At 39.2% G+C, this 20,211-nt stretch overlaps 1 protein-coding gene across 1 annotated transcript in view; it reads right to left on the bottom strand.

Annotated features, from left to right (window-relative positions):
* Nucleotides 1–4,507: 4,507 nt before the first annotated feature.
* CDK6 (cyclin dependent kinase 6) overlaps nt 4,508–20,211 on the bottom strand; it is a 120,883-nt gene continuing 105,179 nt past the window's right edge. Inside the window, exons 5-7 of the mRNA XM_042889030.1 lie at nt 12,502–12,552; nt 8,390–8,525; nt 4,508–5,970 (exon numbers count right to left, since the gene is read on the bottom strand). Coding sequence (XP_042744964.1) covers nt 5,818–5,970; nt 8,390–8,525; nt 12,502–12,552 — 340 coding nt within the window. The 3' untranslated portion in view covers nt 4,508–5,817. The remainder of the gene's footprint in view (nt 5,971–8,389; nt 8,526–12,501; nt 12,553–20,211) is intronic.

Below are 20,211 nucleotides of genomic sequence, written 5' to 3'. Positions count from 1 at the left end.
ACTGTGATTACAGTTTGAAACTAATAGACTTAAAGATTTGTAGCTATTTTCTACAAGAACTGAATGAGCTATTTTTGTGCACAGTGTTCCTAGGTGTGTTTTATGGTTCTTATTTTATGTATTTATTACATATCAGTATGTAATCAGGCCAAGTTTTAGACAGAAGAGAAGAAATAACATTTGCCAAAGCTATGCTTGTCAGTTCATATGTCCACGTCTTTCTTCTTCTGATGGCCTAGATCATTTAAATCAATGAAAAAGCTTCTTATTGCTTTTCAGAAGTTACTGGGATTTGATGGCTACAGAACCTGGTCCAGAAACTGGAATTATATTACAGCCATTATCTAACAATTTGTAAAACAAAGGGATAAAAAAAATAACTGACAAACAGAACTCCTATTTGAGTTGCACAGACTGTTCAACTGGCAAACTGTAATCAGGTTTTTACATACCTGATCAGTATTGGCACACACAAAAAAATAATATGATAGTGTAGCCTGGTAGGTATGATTAGGCACATAAAATCCCATTTTTCTAGAGATTGTTTCTGATTCTTTTCTTCATGGAAAGTAATCTGTATACTCCAATGTTTATTAATCCAGTAGAAAGAAAAGTGATAGCTTATTAACAGTTAGTTACTGCAGGTTTTAGTACATTACAGACTATTCTACGTGAATTTAAAAATAAATTTCTTAATTTTCTACCACAATGCCGATTTGGAAAAACATTTTTTTTCTAATATACTAGTGTCAACAAAATCACACAGTAAGAGAGGTGTAAAATCCCATTAAATCAAGAAAACTCTTGATACTTACAAGTAGTTTTGAGGCAATACAATAAATAACTTAGGTCCCTAGGCTTCTGATCAATTCAAGCTTCAAGCATAAAACAAGAGATCACTCTAATAGTCTACTATCTTCTCATTCACATTGTACATAAAAATTCACCTGTTCCTGAAACTATTGCCTAAGAAAAATATTAACAAAGTGGTTCTATAAAACAGAGTTCTGAGAATAAACATTCAACTGTGTTTTATACATGGCAAATAATTTACGTTGTCTTTTAAACCAAACTGTGGCTTATGATTCATATACATATTTAACAACTGATGTGCTTTCAGTTGTGAGTCAGGTAAGTGCTCCAAGTTTGTTGGCTAGAAGACCAAACCAGCATGTTTTGTCATTATTTTCCATATTAAAATTAGTCAACCACCAGAGAGAATGATTCCTTTGGATAATAAAACATGCTTCTAAAAGATAGTGAGAGAACCTGTGAGAAGTAGCATGGCACAGTACTTTCTTCTTATTCACCAAAACAACCATCAAGTATGAAAACTACATAGGAGTTGGGATGCTGGACAGCATCTCTCTGCAGAAGATTCTCAAATATTACCTACAATCTGCTGCTTCCTTTCATTTTAGAGGCTCTATACATACTTGTAGCACCACATTTCAGAATTTTGCAAGCATGATATCTTAATTTTTTACGTCTATTTTAGGACTGAATCAAGACAGAAAGGTATTCCTAGCATTTCACACAGTAGACCAGTGTGCAGGAAAAATGGAGTGCGGGCACAGCCTACACAGAAATACAGAAATATGCACAAACCCTGTTTTTAGAATTCTACCTGGCACACAGGAGGCAACAAAGGTGTACACAAAACTAATGTTAAGTGAGGACATGCACAAAGAGAGCCTTTTAAAATCATCTCTTCTGGGCTGCTGCACTAAAAGAAGCAACACTTCTTACACAGCACACAGTGGGCACTGACATTGTGGAATGCACAGGCACAGGGGACACTGGCATTGTGCAGCTATTGAAAACCTGGAAGAATCTTGCTGGAAATAGCACCTATGAGTGTCACTGAAATGTCTTCCGTAAGGATGCTGAAGGAGAGGAACTGCAGAGCTAGACTGAATGTGGGGACCGGGTGAGGAGAAAGGGGCTGCCCTAGTCTTATTGCTGTGGCATGGCACCAGCTGACTTTAGTGGGTTTTTCCCTTGTCTGCTGGGACTGGATTTTTCCTGTAGGTATGTAGCAGGGATAACAAACCCGTCTGTGGGAGATGGAAACTGCTCCTGTTTCCCAGAACATCCCGTTGATTGGTGAGAAGAGAGCAGTGTCTGGCTGTGGGTGCTCTTGGAACTCATCATCCATCCTTACTTTTAATGTACTTTTTGCTAGGCAGTGGGCTTTAGCTGCTGAACCAGTCCTGCAGAACGCATGCTGACAGAGTAATTCTTAAGAATTGCGTTCTGAAGTATTTTTTTAAAGGGTTTATATGAGGAGTTGTCATCACAGTCTGGATTGAGTATGTCAAGGAGCACTTTCTTCTCACGTATAATTCTAATTCTACATATACAGCATTAATAAGTAAAGGTACTCGAGGACTACAGCCTCCGTGAAGATATAAGGAGCAAGAGCATGATGTAAGCAGTCTCCCAGTTGTCTTTGTTCTGTCTCACTAGGACCGTGGTTCCCCCATGCTGTCAGCCAATGCCAGTGCTTTGCCCAGCCAGAGAACAGTTCTCCTTGGTTTACCAGGGTAAGTTAAGCCTCGTGGCTTGGCAGGGCAGATGGGAATAAGAGGAAGCCTAAGACATGTCAGGGAAGGACTGCTGGAATTTCCTCCTGAAGAGATTTTGAAAAGGAAGTCATTTGGAAAGTCCTTGGGCCTTGGAATACATCCATTGCTACAAGGGAAAAAAGGTCTTTTTCCCAGCCCTGTCAACACAGAATTTTTTTTGTTGTTCCTGCCATTCCCACTGGATGTTTGTTCCAGAACATGACCACTAATGCAACCTTTTCCAAGCTATTTCTCCTGAATGCTCCCCCATATAACCTGATCCTATATTAGACGATGTACAGCACCATGTTGCAGGAGCTCTGCTTCCAATTCCACATGCCACCTGTGCTTTTTTCTGCTGCTTGCTTGAGCTTCAAGTCTGATACTACAAACTAGGAAATGTTGCCCCAACAGTTAATTTTCTGGCAATTCCCACCTTTTTCATTCATTCTTGGGCTCACAATAACCTTTGGCTTTAAGCATTAACTTCCCTCTTTTTTTATTTTGCCCTACCAATTTGCTTACAGTCAGCAACCATATTCTCTTCCAGCCTTTGTGTTGCTAAGCCAAGTACACCCAGCTCTCCTACCAGACAGCAGATGCACTTCACCATCTGAGAGTCTGGAGTCTAATTGGAAAGCAACACCCCCAAACCCACACCCAGACCCATTTTCACCCCATGTTAGCTCTTGGAGAGCTCTGGGAAAGTTCCCTGACAGCTGATGGCAAGCCAGTATCAGCTGAATGCCCTGAAGCTTGGCGGTATTAACATGTGGAATGTTTTACAAAGTGCTAAGCTGTGTAGAAAACTTTTCTATTGTTGCTGTTGCAAGATTCACCTGTATTTTGTCTCTGTTTGTCATTCTAATTAGTGTTTAAAAAAATGTGATCAAAAATTCCACCTTGGTCTATTCTTTTCTATGAATACCAAAGCCCCGTTCCCGCTCAGGTTCACTGAATGGCAGAGGAACAGGGTTGGTTCAGCACCAGTACCACGGGCTCGCCGCTCTCCTTGGATGTATGAGCAGAGAGACTGGCAGAAGCGAAGCTGAGCTCAGAGCAGTGAGCTGCCGTGGCTGCTCCTTGGCCTTCAGCTTGCCACTGGTGGAGCTTTCAAAACTCTTGTGCTGTGCCTCTGTATTATCCTTGCGTGCAGATGCCTCGTATGTGGTCTTGCCAGGCCTAATATGCAACTTGCCTGTTCATGCTGGTAGGTTTTGAACAGGAACCATTCTGGGCATGAAGAAAGGCACAGGCTACTGCATGCATACACACAAGCGGTTCTTTTAAAATCTGGCCCATTTAAAGTAGGCATAATGTTAACTACAAGTCGCACAGTTAAGTGTCTAATAGTAAAGAAAAGCTTTATCCAGGAGACCGGTAAGATCCACTCACCATCTTAGCAATGGGCCATGTCCCAGACAGTACTGATACCTGAAATAGAGTTAACAGTGAAGTGCACCACAGCACGCAGTCTGCCACGGGGCTGAGAAACCCGCCAGGAGACAGCTACAGGTTCCTGAGCCCTGTCTGGCACAATTACATCGCTCAATTCAGTGCTAAGGACCTGCTTTTGCCAAGTGTGCCATGAGCAAGGGTGTAACGCTGGCTCCCTAGCCAGACGAGAAGAAACAGAGATGAAGAAGAGAGTAGCCTAAGGGACTGTCATAAGAGTAAGCAAAGCTGTCTGCCTCACTTCTCATCAGTTACACTGCAGTAGGGTGTATTTATATTTTTATGGTAAGGGTTAACTCGTTGGACCAATTTTTCCCCCAAGTCATATTCAGGTATATGCACTGAAGTCATACAAGGAAATGGCTTTCATGGATTGAAAATATTTCTTTTTTTTTTTTTTTTTTTTTTTTTTTTTTTTTCCCAGTACAGTATTAAAAAAAAATAAATGCTTCTTTTTAAAATACTGAAAATATTTTTTAGTTAAGGTAAAAATACTAAATATAACATTTTAATGTAATATTTAAAATTACTGTTCTATAAAGGCATGTGAATTACTTAGTTATTTTGACATTCAGTAATGGCACATTAAGCCTAGTGGAGAAGCATGTGCCAGTATACCACATGGTGGCTTAGGAGAGAAGCTCATGCATTTCTGCATAGAAAACAAGTCTTCTTAATAAGCAACATCTGAGGCATTTTGTGACAGTAATGTTCATGACTTGAGATGCATGGCGGCTGTTGTAGGTAAGGCAGCACAGTATGCAGCATACAGTTCCGCACAGGTAAATAACTGTACTTAACAAGTATAGCATTCTCTCCTTCCAAACTGGAAATATTTTTTCTATGTTCCTTTTCAGAGAATGACGACAACAGGTTAAACATGAAAACCTGCATTCATTTTCATTGGATCTACTCGTGACTTTGAGCTGCATATCAGAAAATTTCAGAATGAGAGAAAGAAAGTGTGTTTGCAGCTGTTTGCAGAAAGGAACGATGGGTTAGATGATGGGTTAGAACGTGCATGGATTCCAACATAAACTGACCATTTGGAAACTGAATGGATCTTTAAGAACGAGACCTCGTAAGTTTTTTTAAACACTTGCTTTTGAAACATACACACAAACTTAACTAGATAATAACTTGTTTGTGTATTAAAAAAAAAACCCTAAAAGCTGAGACATTTATTACGATCACTATCGTAACTGTTGTTTTGTGATGAAATAACAAAATAATCCATCCAAGTTTTCAGCTGGGGAAGGACCTGCATGTATTCTATGAGTGCACAGTAGCTGGATGTATTAATGTATGTATCAGTTAACTGCAGGTTGCAGAGATCTGATACATCAATGCCATTCTTTAAATATCACTCTAAGAGATCACACCATCATAATGAAAGTACCAAATCATGCTTCAGCAGCTAGAGAGATTGTATCCTGTTTTGGCAGTGACTTGATCATCCTACTCCACACTGGCAGCATTCAATTTTAGAAGGATAAAACGGCAGCAAAACTGGTCAGCAGCTTCTCTTCGTCTGGAGTTTTCCCAGGCAGATAAACAAGACAAAAACAAAACAAACATAAAGCTGCAATGGGAGCAGGCCAAAGCCCTGGCCCTTGCATTGCTCTGATGAAAGTAAACTACGTTGATTTCCTTGGATAAGCACATTGCAATCCCAAAACGAAAGACAGTGTGTAAAACCTCCAAACAATGATCTTCACTAGAACAGCCATGTGGTTTGTATGGGACAGTGGCCTTGTCGGCTACACATCTTGTTCATTTATAGGTTCATCTTCAGTCAGCATTGTGATGCATTCACCTCACTGGAGTTTTGGCTGGATGACATGTGAGAGTCCAGATTCTCCTTGCATTTCTCCAGACCATGGAAATATGGGTGAGACAGGGCAGCATAGGCAGATATTCTCTTGGCTGGATTGAACGCTAAGCATTTCTGTAAGTATGAAAAGAAGTTGTTTTTAACTACAGTGTAGAGTTAAAATTGTTAACATCGCAAGTCACAGCCCATTTTTATCAGTATGAGACACAACGGGGTCACAGACGGTGCTGCGTGATAAAGATGACCATGCACATTAAAACAAGCAGTGGGGCAGTGGGCTTACAGAATCCCCAAGGCTGATAGAAAATACCAGGTTAGAATATTAAAGTGTTCATAGTTTAGGGGGCCTCAGAATTCATATTTTCTTGAATTCATATGCACAGGACAGACTGCCTCACAGGCTGCAGGGAACAACTATTTACAAACGGCTTTTGAATCCTCTCAGTACTCAATGCACTGCTCTTTTGTGCTTATACAAACACGGAGTGCTTTCTAAGGTATGTATTAATTCCTAGGGTCAACATCTCTATAGAAGTTGAATCTTTGACTTTATACCCTTTGTGTGTTAATGTTAAGCGTTCAGTTTCCTACATTTAAAACAAGCAAACAAACAAAACAGAAAAATTCCATCATGCTGAAATAAAAGAAAAATCCAAAAGGATATTTAATATTCATCAATGCCAGTCTGCAAGTGTGCTGAATACTCATGCTGTTCAGTACCATCGTCTTGTATTTTTCACTGACTTCATGTAAAGTGTTGTCTGATGATGTAGTTATTTGGGCTTTAACTGTTTGTTTATTCTGCATCTATTTGAAAAATGACAAACTGAACTCTTGGACTCTTGCAGCGACTCTTTAGGACTAATGTAGTGCAAATCTGCATGACTTATCACTGAGCTGAAACCTTTAGAACATGGCTTTCTGCCATAGTAATGACAGCAGTAGGGCTGGTCAGTATGTTAAGCATTCCCAGACAGAAGTACTTTGATAGTGGATTTCACTTCTGTACATAAGAGGAGAAGTGATGACTTTAAACTATTTCATTCGGAGTCTTTTCAGAGTTGTGCTGAAGTGATCACAGTTCTTAGGTCTATTACTCTTAACTTGTTCCAAACCCCAACTGCTTGTTGCAGATTCATTCTTCTTCCCTAATTTTCAGTCTAATTCCACTGTTTATGTTCCAGTGATGGTAGACTCGTATTTTAAGGTCACCTTAGAAGCTCTTGTATCATCCCACTAGGAATTCTCCCTCTTCTTCATAGTTGTACTTTGCTTGCCTACTTTCCAGATCCTTTTTCCAGCCTTGGTTCAGTCAGCTCAGAACACTCTCCATATGTTTTATACCTTGGTCTTTTCCTTTGCTTCACCTTCAAATAGCATTCATCCTAGTGTCCTTGTCTAAGCAGTTTCAGCACTCACTTACTTTACTTGCATCAGAATTTCTATCATTTGACTCTTGAAATTTAATTCAGTGACTTTCTATTCCCTTTCATCTGTGGATCTCAGTTCTCCTTTTTTTTTTTTACCTAACAGTAATGGCTTCCCACCTTACCATCTAGGCAAAGATATTTTTCTCTTCCTCCTTCCCATCATGCCTCACACTCACTGTGCCGTATCCATATTTTACTACTTGTTTTTGAATCTAGTTCTTTTCCTATGTCTAGCTTCCATTTCCAATATGCCTGCAAATACAAAAGAAGCATTGCGCTTCTGTCATTTCAAGTGTCCAGGTGTAGTCTACTTTACTGAAGCTGGGAGCTGCAGTTATAACAACAATGGAGAATGACCTGCTGCTGTACAAATGTAACTTTGGTTGGAGCAGCTGAAGTGATGCATCAAATCTTTCAATATTTGCAATGAGCCCTCTCTAAAGAGCCCATATGAACTGAGATCTTTCAAAGACTTTCAGAGAAGAACTTTAGCTAGATTTCAACAACAGTAAAATGCCAAGTCATTCTCAATATTCAATTTGAAGACTGAACTTTAGAGTCAAGGTTTCTAGCAGATCTATGAAAATGTTGGAAATAATTGAATTGACTTACATGCTACTAGTTTTACAAGCACAACTTGTTTGCTTCTGTTCAATCCTGCCAGCTGTAAGAGGCAATGATTAAATGGCAAATTCCAAATCTCAACTTTTCAGTACTCTGATTCTGATGTAATCTACCTATACAGCCCACTTCCTGCTTTGCACTATCCTGTGAAAAACAGCAGATCATTTTCTGTACTTGTATCAGACTAGTATTAGAAGAATGGCTTCTAATCGGTTGCACAGTAGCACTCAGTAATGAGGATCAAGGCAGAAGATACGTCAAACAGGTCCTTCTGTGGCAGTTTCCTAGCCTTTATCTGTCCTCACCTCTGACACCTCTTGAGCCAAATATGGTGTCTTTGTGCTGATGTTTCACAGATATACACGAATTTGTCTACTTGCTTTTCTGCTTCATTAGTAACTTCATTAAATGGAAACAGAAATGTTTCTTGGCATGCAGCTATCAGTCATGCAGTTTGGACAAAACAGATGGAAACTCACAAGAAGCAAGTCTTTGCCCATTTCATCAATATCTGGTACAAATTTTTCAATAGGTTGTGCGGGTCTGGAAGCAAAAGCATTTCTTGGAAGGGCAACATCGTTAGGCCAGTCCTCTTCTTCTGGGAGTCCAATTACACTGTGCAAAGCAAAGCATAATGTTAGCTCTGGACATCTACGCAGTCTCCGTTTTGTATTTAATGTACTGAGTGACAATTTACTTTATGATTAAGTCTTTTAGTTCAAATGAGATTAGTTGAACAGTAATGCACTGACCACTGTGAATAGAGGGTGATGAGTGTAGGTCTTCAATGTGCTTGGCAGAAATCATTCTGTGGCCAGCACGCTTTTCTGGCCTAGGTCTCAATTTTATGAGTCTTTTTTGTTGAAAAAGTGCTGAATGCTTTGGAAGAAATTTGCTCAGCTCTTGACTGGATGGTGCAACATATGTCACTCCAGGATGATTAAAAGCAGTAAGTTTCAAAGGGGAATTGCATGCAAGGACCTTTATTCACAAGAATAGAGGCTGAGAGAAGAGTGTGGGTCAAGATGAGGGTAAGGCAATAAAAGGGATGTTTCATAATGCTTCAAAGCTATGTGCAGTAATTGTTGCCTAAAGTTAAACAATTTATTTGCTTCACAATACAGGTTTTAAAGCCTCAGTTCAGAAGTGGCATAGGACTTCAGTATCTTTGTGTTTCTATTTGCCTTTGTATTTTATTTTTTCTTTACTTTTCAATAGAATATTTGAATTTCTTTTTATCACTTATTACCTTGTTACTTTAAATTCTAGAAGGCATTTAAACTCAGTGAATAACTATGCTAAGGTTAAAATAAAATAAATGAAATAGTAGGTAAACATCCAATACTGGGTCATGTCTCGTATATTTCATGTTTTAGTCTGAAGTTAATGTTTGTGGTAATGAAACATCAGTTTCTCATGGAAATTCTGGAAAAGACCTGACATTCTATGTCAGGTTTCAGGGAAAACCAAATTATACAGCCTGTAAAGTTGAGATTTTCAATTCAAATGCTAACAGCAAGAGGAGAAGGATCAAGGAAAAACTTCACTAAATCCCTGGGTCTGCAGTAAGCCCAGTGCCACTAGGGAGCAGCATTGACCTTTCTTGCTGAAGTTGGTAATAAGGCTGGGTGAGGCCAAAGGCCAACATTTTGATGTAAATCATAGATTACCTGAACTGAGTGGAATTAGTCCAGCTCTATCTACACGGATTTTAGATTGTAATTTGGCTCAGTTAAAATTAACATGTCCTCAAAACAAAAGTGTGACTAGAAGGTCAAAGCAATTAATACCTCAGAGAACTTTAAATCTTACTGTATCAGAAAACAACAAAGCTCTTGGGAAAAGATGAGTTAAATCTGTCTGAAAAATTACGATGTTTTTATCAGGACAGCTATGTCAGGGGTATGGTGCAGCACCCCACAGTGGTTATAGCTGCATGATCAGCTGTTTGAGGATCCAAACCTGTATTAAACGTAACACAAACAGCACTGTTGGAGGACAAAGGAGTTAAATATTTTAAATAACATTGAAATCTAGCCTGCCATTCAATTGTGTTTGGCCAGTCCCAGGCTTTTTATTTTTTGTACGAGAGAGCATGAAGAGGCCAGAATTAGCACAGGCCCAGGCAAAGCTAACAAAAGAAACCAGGAGGCAGCCAGTCAGGCAGGTAGGGCGGACGAGACCAAGAGTGGAAAGATATTTTTACTTATGTGCTCCTGCAGAATTCAAAACTCTTAATAATGAATGTCTAAGAAGATGCCCTCACTCTGGTCTTGTAGCATTACCATTTCAGTGACTAAGTTTGGGTGTATCTTGGATGAGTTTCACCTCCTGCTAAACGTTCAGGCCTGGTCTTGAGAAATGCTGAGTACTTTCTGCTCCCGTTGATCACAATGAGAGACAAGTCTGCTCATACCATTGCAGCATTTACCCTGAAATCTGTGAGGATATCCCACATGCAGACAGTGTCCTAGAAAAGCAGGACATTGTCTGGGGCAACCTCCTAAGGATTTACCCTCAAGCACACTGGAATTTTACCTGAGGCAAATCAGCACATGTAAAGCAAAGGCAGACCACAGCCCGATTATATGAAAGAATACATCAGTCCAGTCTGCATGAAAATCCTGAAACTACTTTCTGTCCAAATTTGTCTGGAGAATGACTCACTACCGTAGAAAGAAACAATCCTCCTACAAGAAGAGCTATGCCTAACTGTATGGGGTTGTCCAGCTGTGAAAACACAAAATAAACACTATTGTAGCCCCCAAACCCAAACAAGTGACTTCTGAACTATTTAAGGAGAAATGTGCAAAAGAAGCAAAAGTAAACTTTCTCTTTAAGTAAATGTATAATAAGGAATTTCTTCTAAAATTAGCACTGCATTTTCTTTTCTTGATGAATTCTTTTCTGCACAGGTAATCGCCCCCTAGGGATGGAAAGATCCTGCTGGAAGTTGCTGCTACCGGTTATATATTTAATCCTATCCCAATTAATTTAGATTTTTCCTCTTAATTATCATTAGTAAATCAAATCAAAATCCCTAAAAAAAATCACAGCTTTTTTTTTTTTTTTTTTTTTTTTTTTTTTCCCCTCAAAATAAGTTCCATGTATCAAAACTATCTTCATTTAATAAAGCAGAATATTGCAGGACTGAAAGAGTAGCTTTGGCAGAGGAAAAAGTAAACTTTGAGGATTGATTTTTTTGGATTATGCAGGAAGAGCTGTTCAGCGCATGACAAATTAACCACGCAAGTGAGTCACATACACTGGTATGGCATGCAGGAAAAGGAAGTCAACTGTGTGAAATCAAGACCTGCAATTTAGGAACCTCATACTAAATAATGAAAATGCTCAGAAACAGATCTGTTAACGACTTGAGAACTGGAAATACGGCTAGGCAGAAAAATTCATTATTTATTCTAATTATGCTCTTTTTCCTAAAAAATTTACTATCTTCTGTTTGCAGTATCTTTAACAGAACAGAGTTGCAACGTCTCCTCTTTCTCCCTCTCTCACTTTGCCTATCTGTTTCTTCCTTTATGAACATCAGCAGATCTTTGCAGTCTCTCCATAGGAAAAAGGAACACAGTGGTGCAGAAGTAAACAGGCGTTCGTTCTGTGGCACGGGATGAGACCTAAGTGGGTCTGATTTCCTAATGAAGTGACGTGTACGTGAATCTTCAAATTACATGGTTCTTACAAATTTAGAAACATTCCTTGCCCTGAAGAGCTCGTACAAGAAAAAATTAAAAAAAGATATATTCCTACTTAATTAACACATTGGTAATATCGGTCATTTTACAATTTATTTTTTGGTTGCTTCTGTTTCTAATAAGAACATACTTTGGAAAAGAGTTAATCTACCTCAGAGACTTCAGAGCCTCTCCACCTCCTCAACATATTCTGTACATCTGAAGAAGAAAAACACAAACTCCTTGAATTTAGAAAAGGTTTTAAAGGAAAGCCTATTAGTCAGTCTCTGACAAAATCTACATTATGTGCTGCTAGTCCTTCTATTCTCACAGTTATCTGGACTATTAATTGTTCTAGCAGGTTATACAGTATTTTTTAAAAGCTAAACTATTTTCTCACGTACAGAAGGCTTTCCCATAAAGAAGCTGTTGGTAAGCATCCTCGACTTTTTAATTTGATTGGCATTTTAAAGGATTCTAATGTTATTTTCTGAAATACACGAGGAAATTACTGAAAAGAAAATGAAAACTGCATTTGTTGAAACAAAAATTGCATTTGTATTTGAGCCAAGAGAATCTCTTGAAACTAACTGCTTAGGAAAACTCATGAATAGTACATGCACAGTATGTTTAAGAGATTTAAAAAGCCCCAAACAGAAGCTTCTCGTAACTTCCTGATGATGGCTGCTAGTTCTGCAGAACTCTGTTCCACGCTGCTTCCTCCTCCCACTCTGACAGAGAATGCATGGAAATATCACGTTGCATAGAGTAGCAACAGGAAATGGGCTCTAGGAATACTTAGTTCTAGACACATTACTGCATTAAAAACACAGCAAAGAAACCTCACGGTATTTCAGTATTAAACATATATTGACATAATGCAACTGGTTATTACTTACTCAAAGATTTTTCCTAGCTGATCAACATCTGAATTTCCACGGAAGAGTGGTCTGAAAGAATAAAGAGATATTTTTTCCTTTAATTAATGTGAACTTTTATTTGTCAGCTGCCAACGTAGAGTGAAAGCTCGTTATTTTTCAGCGATCTCATTTCTTTTGCCTTCATATTTTATCCAGTCTTTGAGAATATTTTTCTACTAAACTTGATAAGAACCAGGACAGATGGGAAATATTTTTGAATATCCTACTTTTTAGAATTTAATTGCATCCTTCAACACGTATAACTTTCTCTCAGCTAATGCTATCCTATATATAATCAAAACAAGACAGAACATAATGAGCTATTTAGAGAGACAAAAACAGAGTGAAATGTCATGCATTCATTAAAGTATAATACAATTGGAGATTAATTATTATCGTATAAATTCAAAATTAAATTCTTTTTATGTTGTATATTGGAAACATACTTCCACCAAATTTAAAGGATCAAATAAATGACAATGGATTTATGAAGGTCTGTAAAGAATGGGGTGTGAAGCGATACAGAATTTACCTTGAGGGAGAGGAATACTTCTGCTGCATAAATATATTCAGGAAAGAAACAAATTAATAGATGGAATTGCTAGAGCTTTCAGAAAAAGACAGTGTCAAAAATTACTTTCAGTCAGTGGCACACAGTTTTTCCTCTCAAAGTGAAATTTAAAATATTTTTACTCTGTATGACTGTATTGCCATTTTGGTCTACAGTACAGCAGGTTGTGATGAACAGCACAGTTTTGTGTCTAAATTCCCAAGAGATTCACAGAATCACAGAATAGTAGAGGCTAGAAGGGACCACTGGAGATCATCCAGCCCAACCCCTTGCTAAAGCAGGTTCCCTACAGCAGGTTGCACAGGAAAGTGTCCAGGTGGGTTAAAAATACCTCCAGAGAAGGAGACTCCACAAGCTCTCTGGGCAGCCTGTTCCAGTGCTCTGTCACTCTCAAAGTAAGGAGGTTTTTCCTCACGTTCAGATGGAACTTTCCATCTGCAATTTGTGCCCACTGCCGCTTGTCCGGCTGCTGGGCACCACTGAAAAGAGCTCTCCCACCCAGGAGACATTTATAAGCATTGCTAAGATCCCCCTCAGTCTCCTCCAGGCTGAACAGCCTCAGGTCTCTCAGCCTTTCCTCATAAGGGAGATGCTCCAGGCCTCAATCATCTCTTCAACCCTCTGCTGGACTCTCTCCAGGAGTTCCCTGTCTTTTTTGCAGCCTGCTAGTCAGGCTACCCCTCTCTCTGGATCACAGCCCTCAGAAAACACTGCAAGCTATGAATTTATGGTCACAGTTCCCAAAACTATTCAACAGAGACATGGTGACTTTACAAACTAAGTATTTTCCCATGCATCTTTGATTATGAAGAAAGGTCAGTACTTTCATGTCTCCCTGTACACTCCTTTTCTTCTCTCTGAAAAGGTCCTAAAAAGCTACATCCAGAGCCAACATCTTCACTGTTGCATTTCTCAGGATAAAACCTCTCCTGTCTACCCTGGGAGAACAAGAAGTACTCAGAGACAGTCCTTCCCCTCTCACTGCCCATAGGCAGAAGCAAATGTAGGATTTGGATCCCCTATTACTAACCATGAGTTCATTGTGAGAAATGGTGCTTTATATGTTGCAGCTCTCACATGCAGAGCAGGGCTATAGGCCACTACTTATCTGTGGGTCAGCACCAGATACACCCAGATATGCCCAGAGGATGGTGACAGGTCTCAGGCATAATAAGCCCTGCAGAAATCTGTGCCACTAAGAAAAAAAGCAAAGCAATAACTGGAGGACGTGCTGACCATCTTTGATGAGCTAAATGTGCCTTTTGCCTCTATGGTTGCTGCCACCCAGATCACGTCCTATCAGCTAACACTGCAAACTGCTTCGGGCAGAGACACAGCGAACAATTTAATCAAACTCAATTTGAAACTATATGACATCAGATTTAAACTGATGGGCTAAAATGTGGCAGTCTGGTACTTGTCCATAAAGGGCTTTTTTATTTAGGCTCTGAAGAGATGAGAAATGATGGTATGCATTGCTTCTTAGGTGTGCATGCTACTTATTAATTGAGGTCTCTTTGACAAGACCACTTCAACTCATACCTACAGATTTCTGTATTTTATAAGCTTTACGGTATCTGGCAATAGTACTTTTACCAAAAAACAGTGAAGCAACTTCACAAAGATATGAGCATCTACTGCTGTCAGATTTGAACCTGATTTTCAGGATGGTCACTAGCTACCATCCCAGTACTACTGCGGCAGCAGATACACTGATACCTTCCAAAGTCAGACAAAGGAACAACCTTAGGCACGGTTCTGAATGACTCGTTAAAGTAATTAACATACAGCCTCCATCACCTCAAGAAATTCATTTTGGCTCCAGTATTAGAATATTGGAGCCCTTTAAACTAACGAAATGTACACAATCAGGCAATTCTATCCATGCAAATGGAAAGCAGATTTAATGTTGCAAAACGTATGCTGAATTGTGTGTTATGTGAAAGCTTGGCAAAGTCAGCCTTGTTCGCAAATCACCTTAGGCAGTGTCATGCCAAAACAAGTATGATTCTTGGGATTTTTAAGAGAGGTTTTTCCCATCACTGCTGTTGTCTCAGATTCACTGAGGGCTGAGCAAAGAATTTAAATTCTTTTGAATACATAATTATACAACACAAGGTGACCTTCCAACGTACTTTGATATTTCATCATAATGAAGCATTATGAATTCATCTTACAGACTCCTATCCATCCCACCATCATGACTACAACAGAATGCCAGCTCTAGGTTAGGCACAACTAACGTAATGAAATTTGCCTCGTGAATTTTGGCTGCCAGTTCAATTGGAATATTGGATGGATGATTGGGGAAGTAGATCTGTAGATGCACTTAATCAGCAATTGTATGAAGATCTCTGCTCACATTTTGGCACTAATTATTCTTCAGTAATGACTTGCCAGCACTACAAGGCCAGTACACCTTGGATGGGAATGTTCACCTTAAGTCAGTATTTTTTAATGCTATTCTTAAAGGTAGATGACAGTTCTCCCAGTACCACTGAACTGGAAGCACGCCCAGCAGCCACAAAAATGTAAAATATCACCTTTGTTCTTTGTATCTTTCACTTGACTCACTCACCCACTCACTCCCTGAGGTCTATTTATGCAAGCTGAATCCAGAAGTCCTTACTTGGGGATATATCCTCCCTCTGTGATGATAATCTACCTGAGACTACTTAAAGAGAAGGTTTTTTTTTTAAAATTCCTTATTTTTTTTCCTTAAGAAAGGCAAGGAGCTGGATCTGTCTCCTGTGACAGAAGATATGTCTGCCCTATGACCTTAAAGAACTGCGTGTAAAATCTGTGTGTATGTATACCTCAGGAAAGAGGGATATTCCAGTGGAAAGAGATACACTTCCCTTCTGTGCATTTCCTTATCCTCTCAACCTTCTCCGACTTTGCTTACCACAAAATCCATGCTCTGAGGGATCCAACACTGCTGCTGTTATGAACCACACAGAAGATAGGACAGAAAGAAATACAGTGCACCAAAAGACTAATTTAGTTTCCCCATTAGTTCAATAAATCTCAAATGTTGTCATGCTGCCATATTTTCCTATTTTTGTTGGTTGCTGCTGTGTTTTGTTGTTGGTTTTTTGCTCTTTTTGTTCTGTTTTAGGGAGAAGGGAGGAGGGAAATCTTGCAAGAAGTCTACAGGTCTCTGTCCTGTTTCACCATTACTTCTCTAAACCTTGGAGCTAAACCTTTATTCACTGCTCCTTGAAAAGTACCCACTGAATGGAGGAAAAAAAATCTTTATTTGTAAGGTGAGACCAGAATGCCCATAGCTTACAGATCTAAAGATGAGTTGGAGATGTCATATTATAAATAAAAATGTACTTTTGAAAGCTAGGAGCTATCATGGAACAAGATCCTGAGGTTCAGATAGGATATGCAGCTACATAGTTATGTGGATATTAGCTAGGAGTCTGCATTGTGACTCTTTTCAGTTAAATCTACCATCTGTATGGTAGTCCAATACTGGTGAGGTGCTGGAGTGCTGGGCTCCTCAGCACCAGAGAGACAGGGACATACTGGAAAGAGCACAGTGAAGGGTCACAAATGGACTGGAGCATCTCCACTATAAGGGAGGGCTGGAGAGAGCTGGGGCTGTTCAGTGTGGATAAGAGGAGGCTCAGGGATAAACTCATCGATGTGTTTAAATATCTGAAGGAAGGGTGCAATGCGGACAGAGCCAAGCTGTTTTCAGTGGTGCCCAGTGCCAGGACAAGAGACACGGCACAAAGTGGAAGACAGGAGGTCCCTCTGCACGAGGCAGCACTTCTGTGCTGTGTGGCACCAGAGCACTGGCACAGGTACCTGGAAGCTGTGGGGGTCTCCTCTTTAGAGATCATCAGAAGCTGGTCACCCTGCTTAGGCGGGCCCTACTGGGCCACATAGACCCAGAGGATCCTGCCCATATCAACCACACTGTGATTTGTGATAACATGGAAATAAAAACAGATCTCAACATAAGGCTGAACTGTAAAACCTAACGTACCTTGAAAAAATTAGCACCTACTTATAGTTTAGAAGGACTTAATACTACTAATTCCTTGGCTGAAAGGCTCACTTATATGTAGCCAAACAAGTAAGATTTTATCATTCTCCAACTTTCCCATTTCATGCTGTTGTTTCATACTGTTTTTCACCTTCACTGAGTATTCTATGTGTCAGAGCTTAATATGGGTGTCTAAAAGGTTAGCATTTTATTTTATAGACAGTGTGTTTCACATCTATGTTACTCAGTAAAAACTGAGATATAAACATTTCCTAAGCAAGTCTCTATGAAAAAATTCCCCCTGGTGCAACTCTGCTAACATGCCAAAGCAATTCTAAAAGTATTGTATACAATGACAATGCAGTGACACCCTCAAGATAAATGAGGTTTAACTGTAAACTGACCACATTACTTCTAGACTTCAGTTTAAGCCCGTGGCCCACAAAGCAAAGACAGCCTGTAACTAATTATAAGAAAAGTCAGTGTTTTCATGCAAATTGAAATTAAAGGCATTGATAAACACTGCTCTAGCACATACTGCAGCGCAAACAAGGAAAAAAAAATTAAAAACTATAAAACTACATGCACTGAGGCACAGGAAAAGACTTCTGCAAGTTTCTTGGCTGATATTTTGAACCAATTAGTGACATCCAAATTGGAAGCTGTTTTCCAATTTCTTACACGGAGTGATTAAACTACAGATAAAATGGATACATGGAAGAAAGCTCATATAAAGAAAAATGGTACTGAAGAGTGAAAAAGAACAGTCAGGAAACTCTCTTTCTAACCAAAATACAATAGAGCCAACATGACAATTCTAGTATTGCCAATACAATTGCCTCTAAGGCTAGGCATGGAACTGGAAATGTAAGAAATAACTTCCAAAATAGCTATCTGGATACTACCTGCTTGTCCATTTGCTCAGTTTGTCGAGAACAGCAGTGGGAAATCTGATCACCTTCCTTGTTACTACAGAAAAGCAATAAGGATAATTTCTTGATTACTGACTTGAACGTGTTCAATATTCTTGGTGAAAAGTCTACATATCTGCAACCCAGAAAGTCATCACTGAAATCATTAAAGAGCCCTCTAAAATTGAAAGAGCAAAATGCTCTTTGGGTAAGTAAGGCTTAGCTGGTCTGGCTGAAAAGGTAGCAAGGAGAAAGCTGTGAGAAAGAGCAGCAATTTCAGAACAGGTAGCTGCTGCTTGAAGGCATTAGAGAGACAAGATGAGTAACCTGGTAAAAGAAAACTCACAGTAATGCAGCAAAGTGGAAAGAAAAATACAAAGGGAAAGATTACAGCAGCAGCTCATGAAAACGGTACAGGGAATTTTAGAAGTCAGTGAGGTTGCAGTAGTTAAGTTTAGGAGCTTGCATGCCTTTGTGTCTAAGAGCAACAAGGTGACGGTGAAGAAACTAAAAAAGCTAAAGCCGAGAAACATTTGCCAAGGAATCCTGCATCGTGCTATGGGAAACCTGCCAAGCTACATACTCTGTGACTCAGAGATATATTTAAATAATGTTGTTGTTGGGTTTTTTTCTTTTTTTTCATGTTACAAAATGTGAATAGCTGGCAAATATTTTTTTCAGATTCTTGGTTACTTATTACGATGAAAATGTTTTCATTTTTAGAATTATAAACAAGGAAGACCTAAAACTAGAATGATGACTAGAAATAACATGATCTGGACTGTCCTGTGGAAACCTTTATTTAAGAGGGATTATTTCCGAGCTGATTCACTCTCCTTCCCACCGCTGGTTCTTTTTGGTAGATCTTCCGCACAAGCCTATACTGCAGGCATGAATAGTGAGACTAAAGCAAGATATAAGGAAAATAGATGTATCAGTCTTTAAAGACAAAGGCCCTTGACCTTTCTGAGAGGTAGCAAGAATTTGGTACAGTATAAAACTTTATTCTGAAAACAGGCCACAGCTGACAACATTGCATGCTCCGGGCAGTTACCCACTTCCAGTCACAAGTGACTTGCCTCAGCTGTTGTGCAACTGGGAGTTCTCATTTTAAATGTAACATTTTTTGTACTCCCTCTCCTTTTCCTTTCCCTCTCCTTTCACTTCGTGTCAGTGGGTTCCAGACACAGCACAGGAAGCAGTTACTTCATGTGGAGCATGGACATGTCTTCCTCTACATATAAGAAGAAAGGTAGTGTGGATACACGTTATGATTGAAGAAATACTGTTCAGCTAGAATCTGACAGAAGATGGATATCTTTGGTTTTTCATTTTATTTGCCAAATTTTTTTACTGAAATTCTATTGTTCTTCAAGTAGGATAGTACCATAATCATCCATAATATCTCTAAGATCACTGGGGCTGTATCACTATTAAACTACTACTAGAAACAGATTTAATGCGTCACAATAACAGCAATCACTGTTTTTTCTGAAGTTTCTCATGATCTTTTTGAGTATTACTCCATAGGCAGTGACAGGTATTGAAAACAAGTAGCTTCTGGAAAATTGCTGCACTCTTCTAGTGCTGTGGTGTGTTGACTTTGTACCCTATTGCTATTTAAAATGAAGCAAATGAATTCTAAAAATAAAGATAATATTCTGATCCTAAAATGCGCATGCAGCCTATTTCCTAAGAAATGGAGGTGCTGTCTGAGTCAGCCAGCAAGGGAAAGACTTGTCCCAGGTAACCTTCAGGACACTGCTAACATACAGGCCTGAAGCTGCAAGTCAGTGGTATCCAAAAGGAAGTAGAAAGGTAAAATAGGAAAATATTCAGAGTGATTCATTGGACAGCACTCTAAAAAGATTTGTAATCATTTTGGCAATTAACTTTGGGGTTAAGATCTCTAGTAAGATCAACATTCCCTGTGAGGATTTTCATCGTGAAAAGTTTGCACTGCTTTGCTACAATGATTGCATTACTTGGAGAAGCTGGACTCTGGGAGCATTTTTACAGGCTGGCACACGGTAAGAGCCAGCACTGTAAAGAACATCAATCACAAGAAATTTACAGATGGACACATGTTCCCTTTGAACGTATAACTGAAATGGAGATATTAGTAAAAGGGAAACCAAGCAGAGGCACTGTGTGCAGCTTTATGACAGTCTACAGTCTACTGCATAGACTCAGTTGTTGATTAAAAT

This window comes from Lagopus leucura, unplaced genomic scaffold (assembly GCF_019238085.1).
Source record: "Lagopus leucura isolate 7727_CA_CO unplaced genomic scaffold, USGS_WTPT01 Super-Scaffold_100157, whole genome shotgun sequence".
Classification (NCBI taxonomy): domain Eukaryota; kingdom Metazoa; phylum Chordata; class Aves; order Galliformes; family Phasianidae; genus Lagopus; species Lagopus leucura.
Note: the sequence above shows the minus strand (reverse complement) of the source record. Positions and strands in the feature narration are given on the sequence as shown.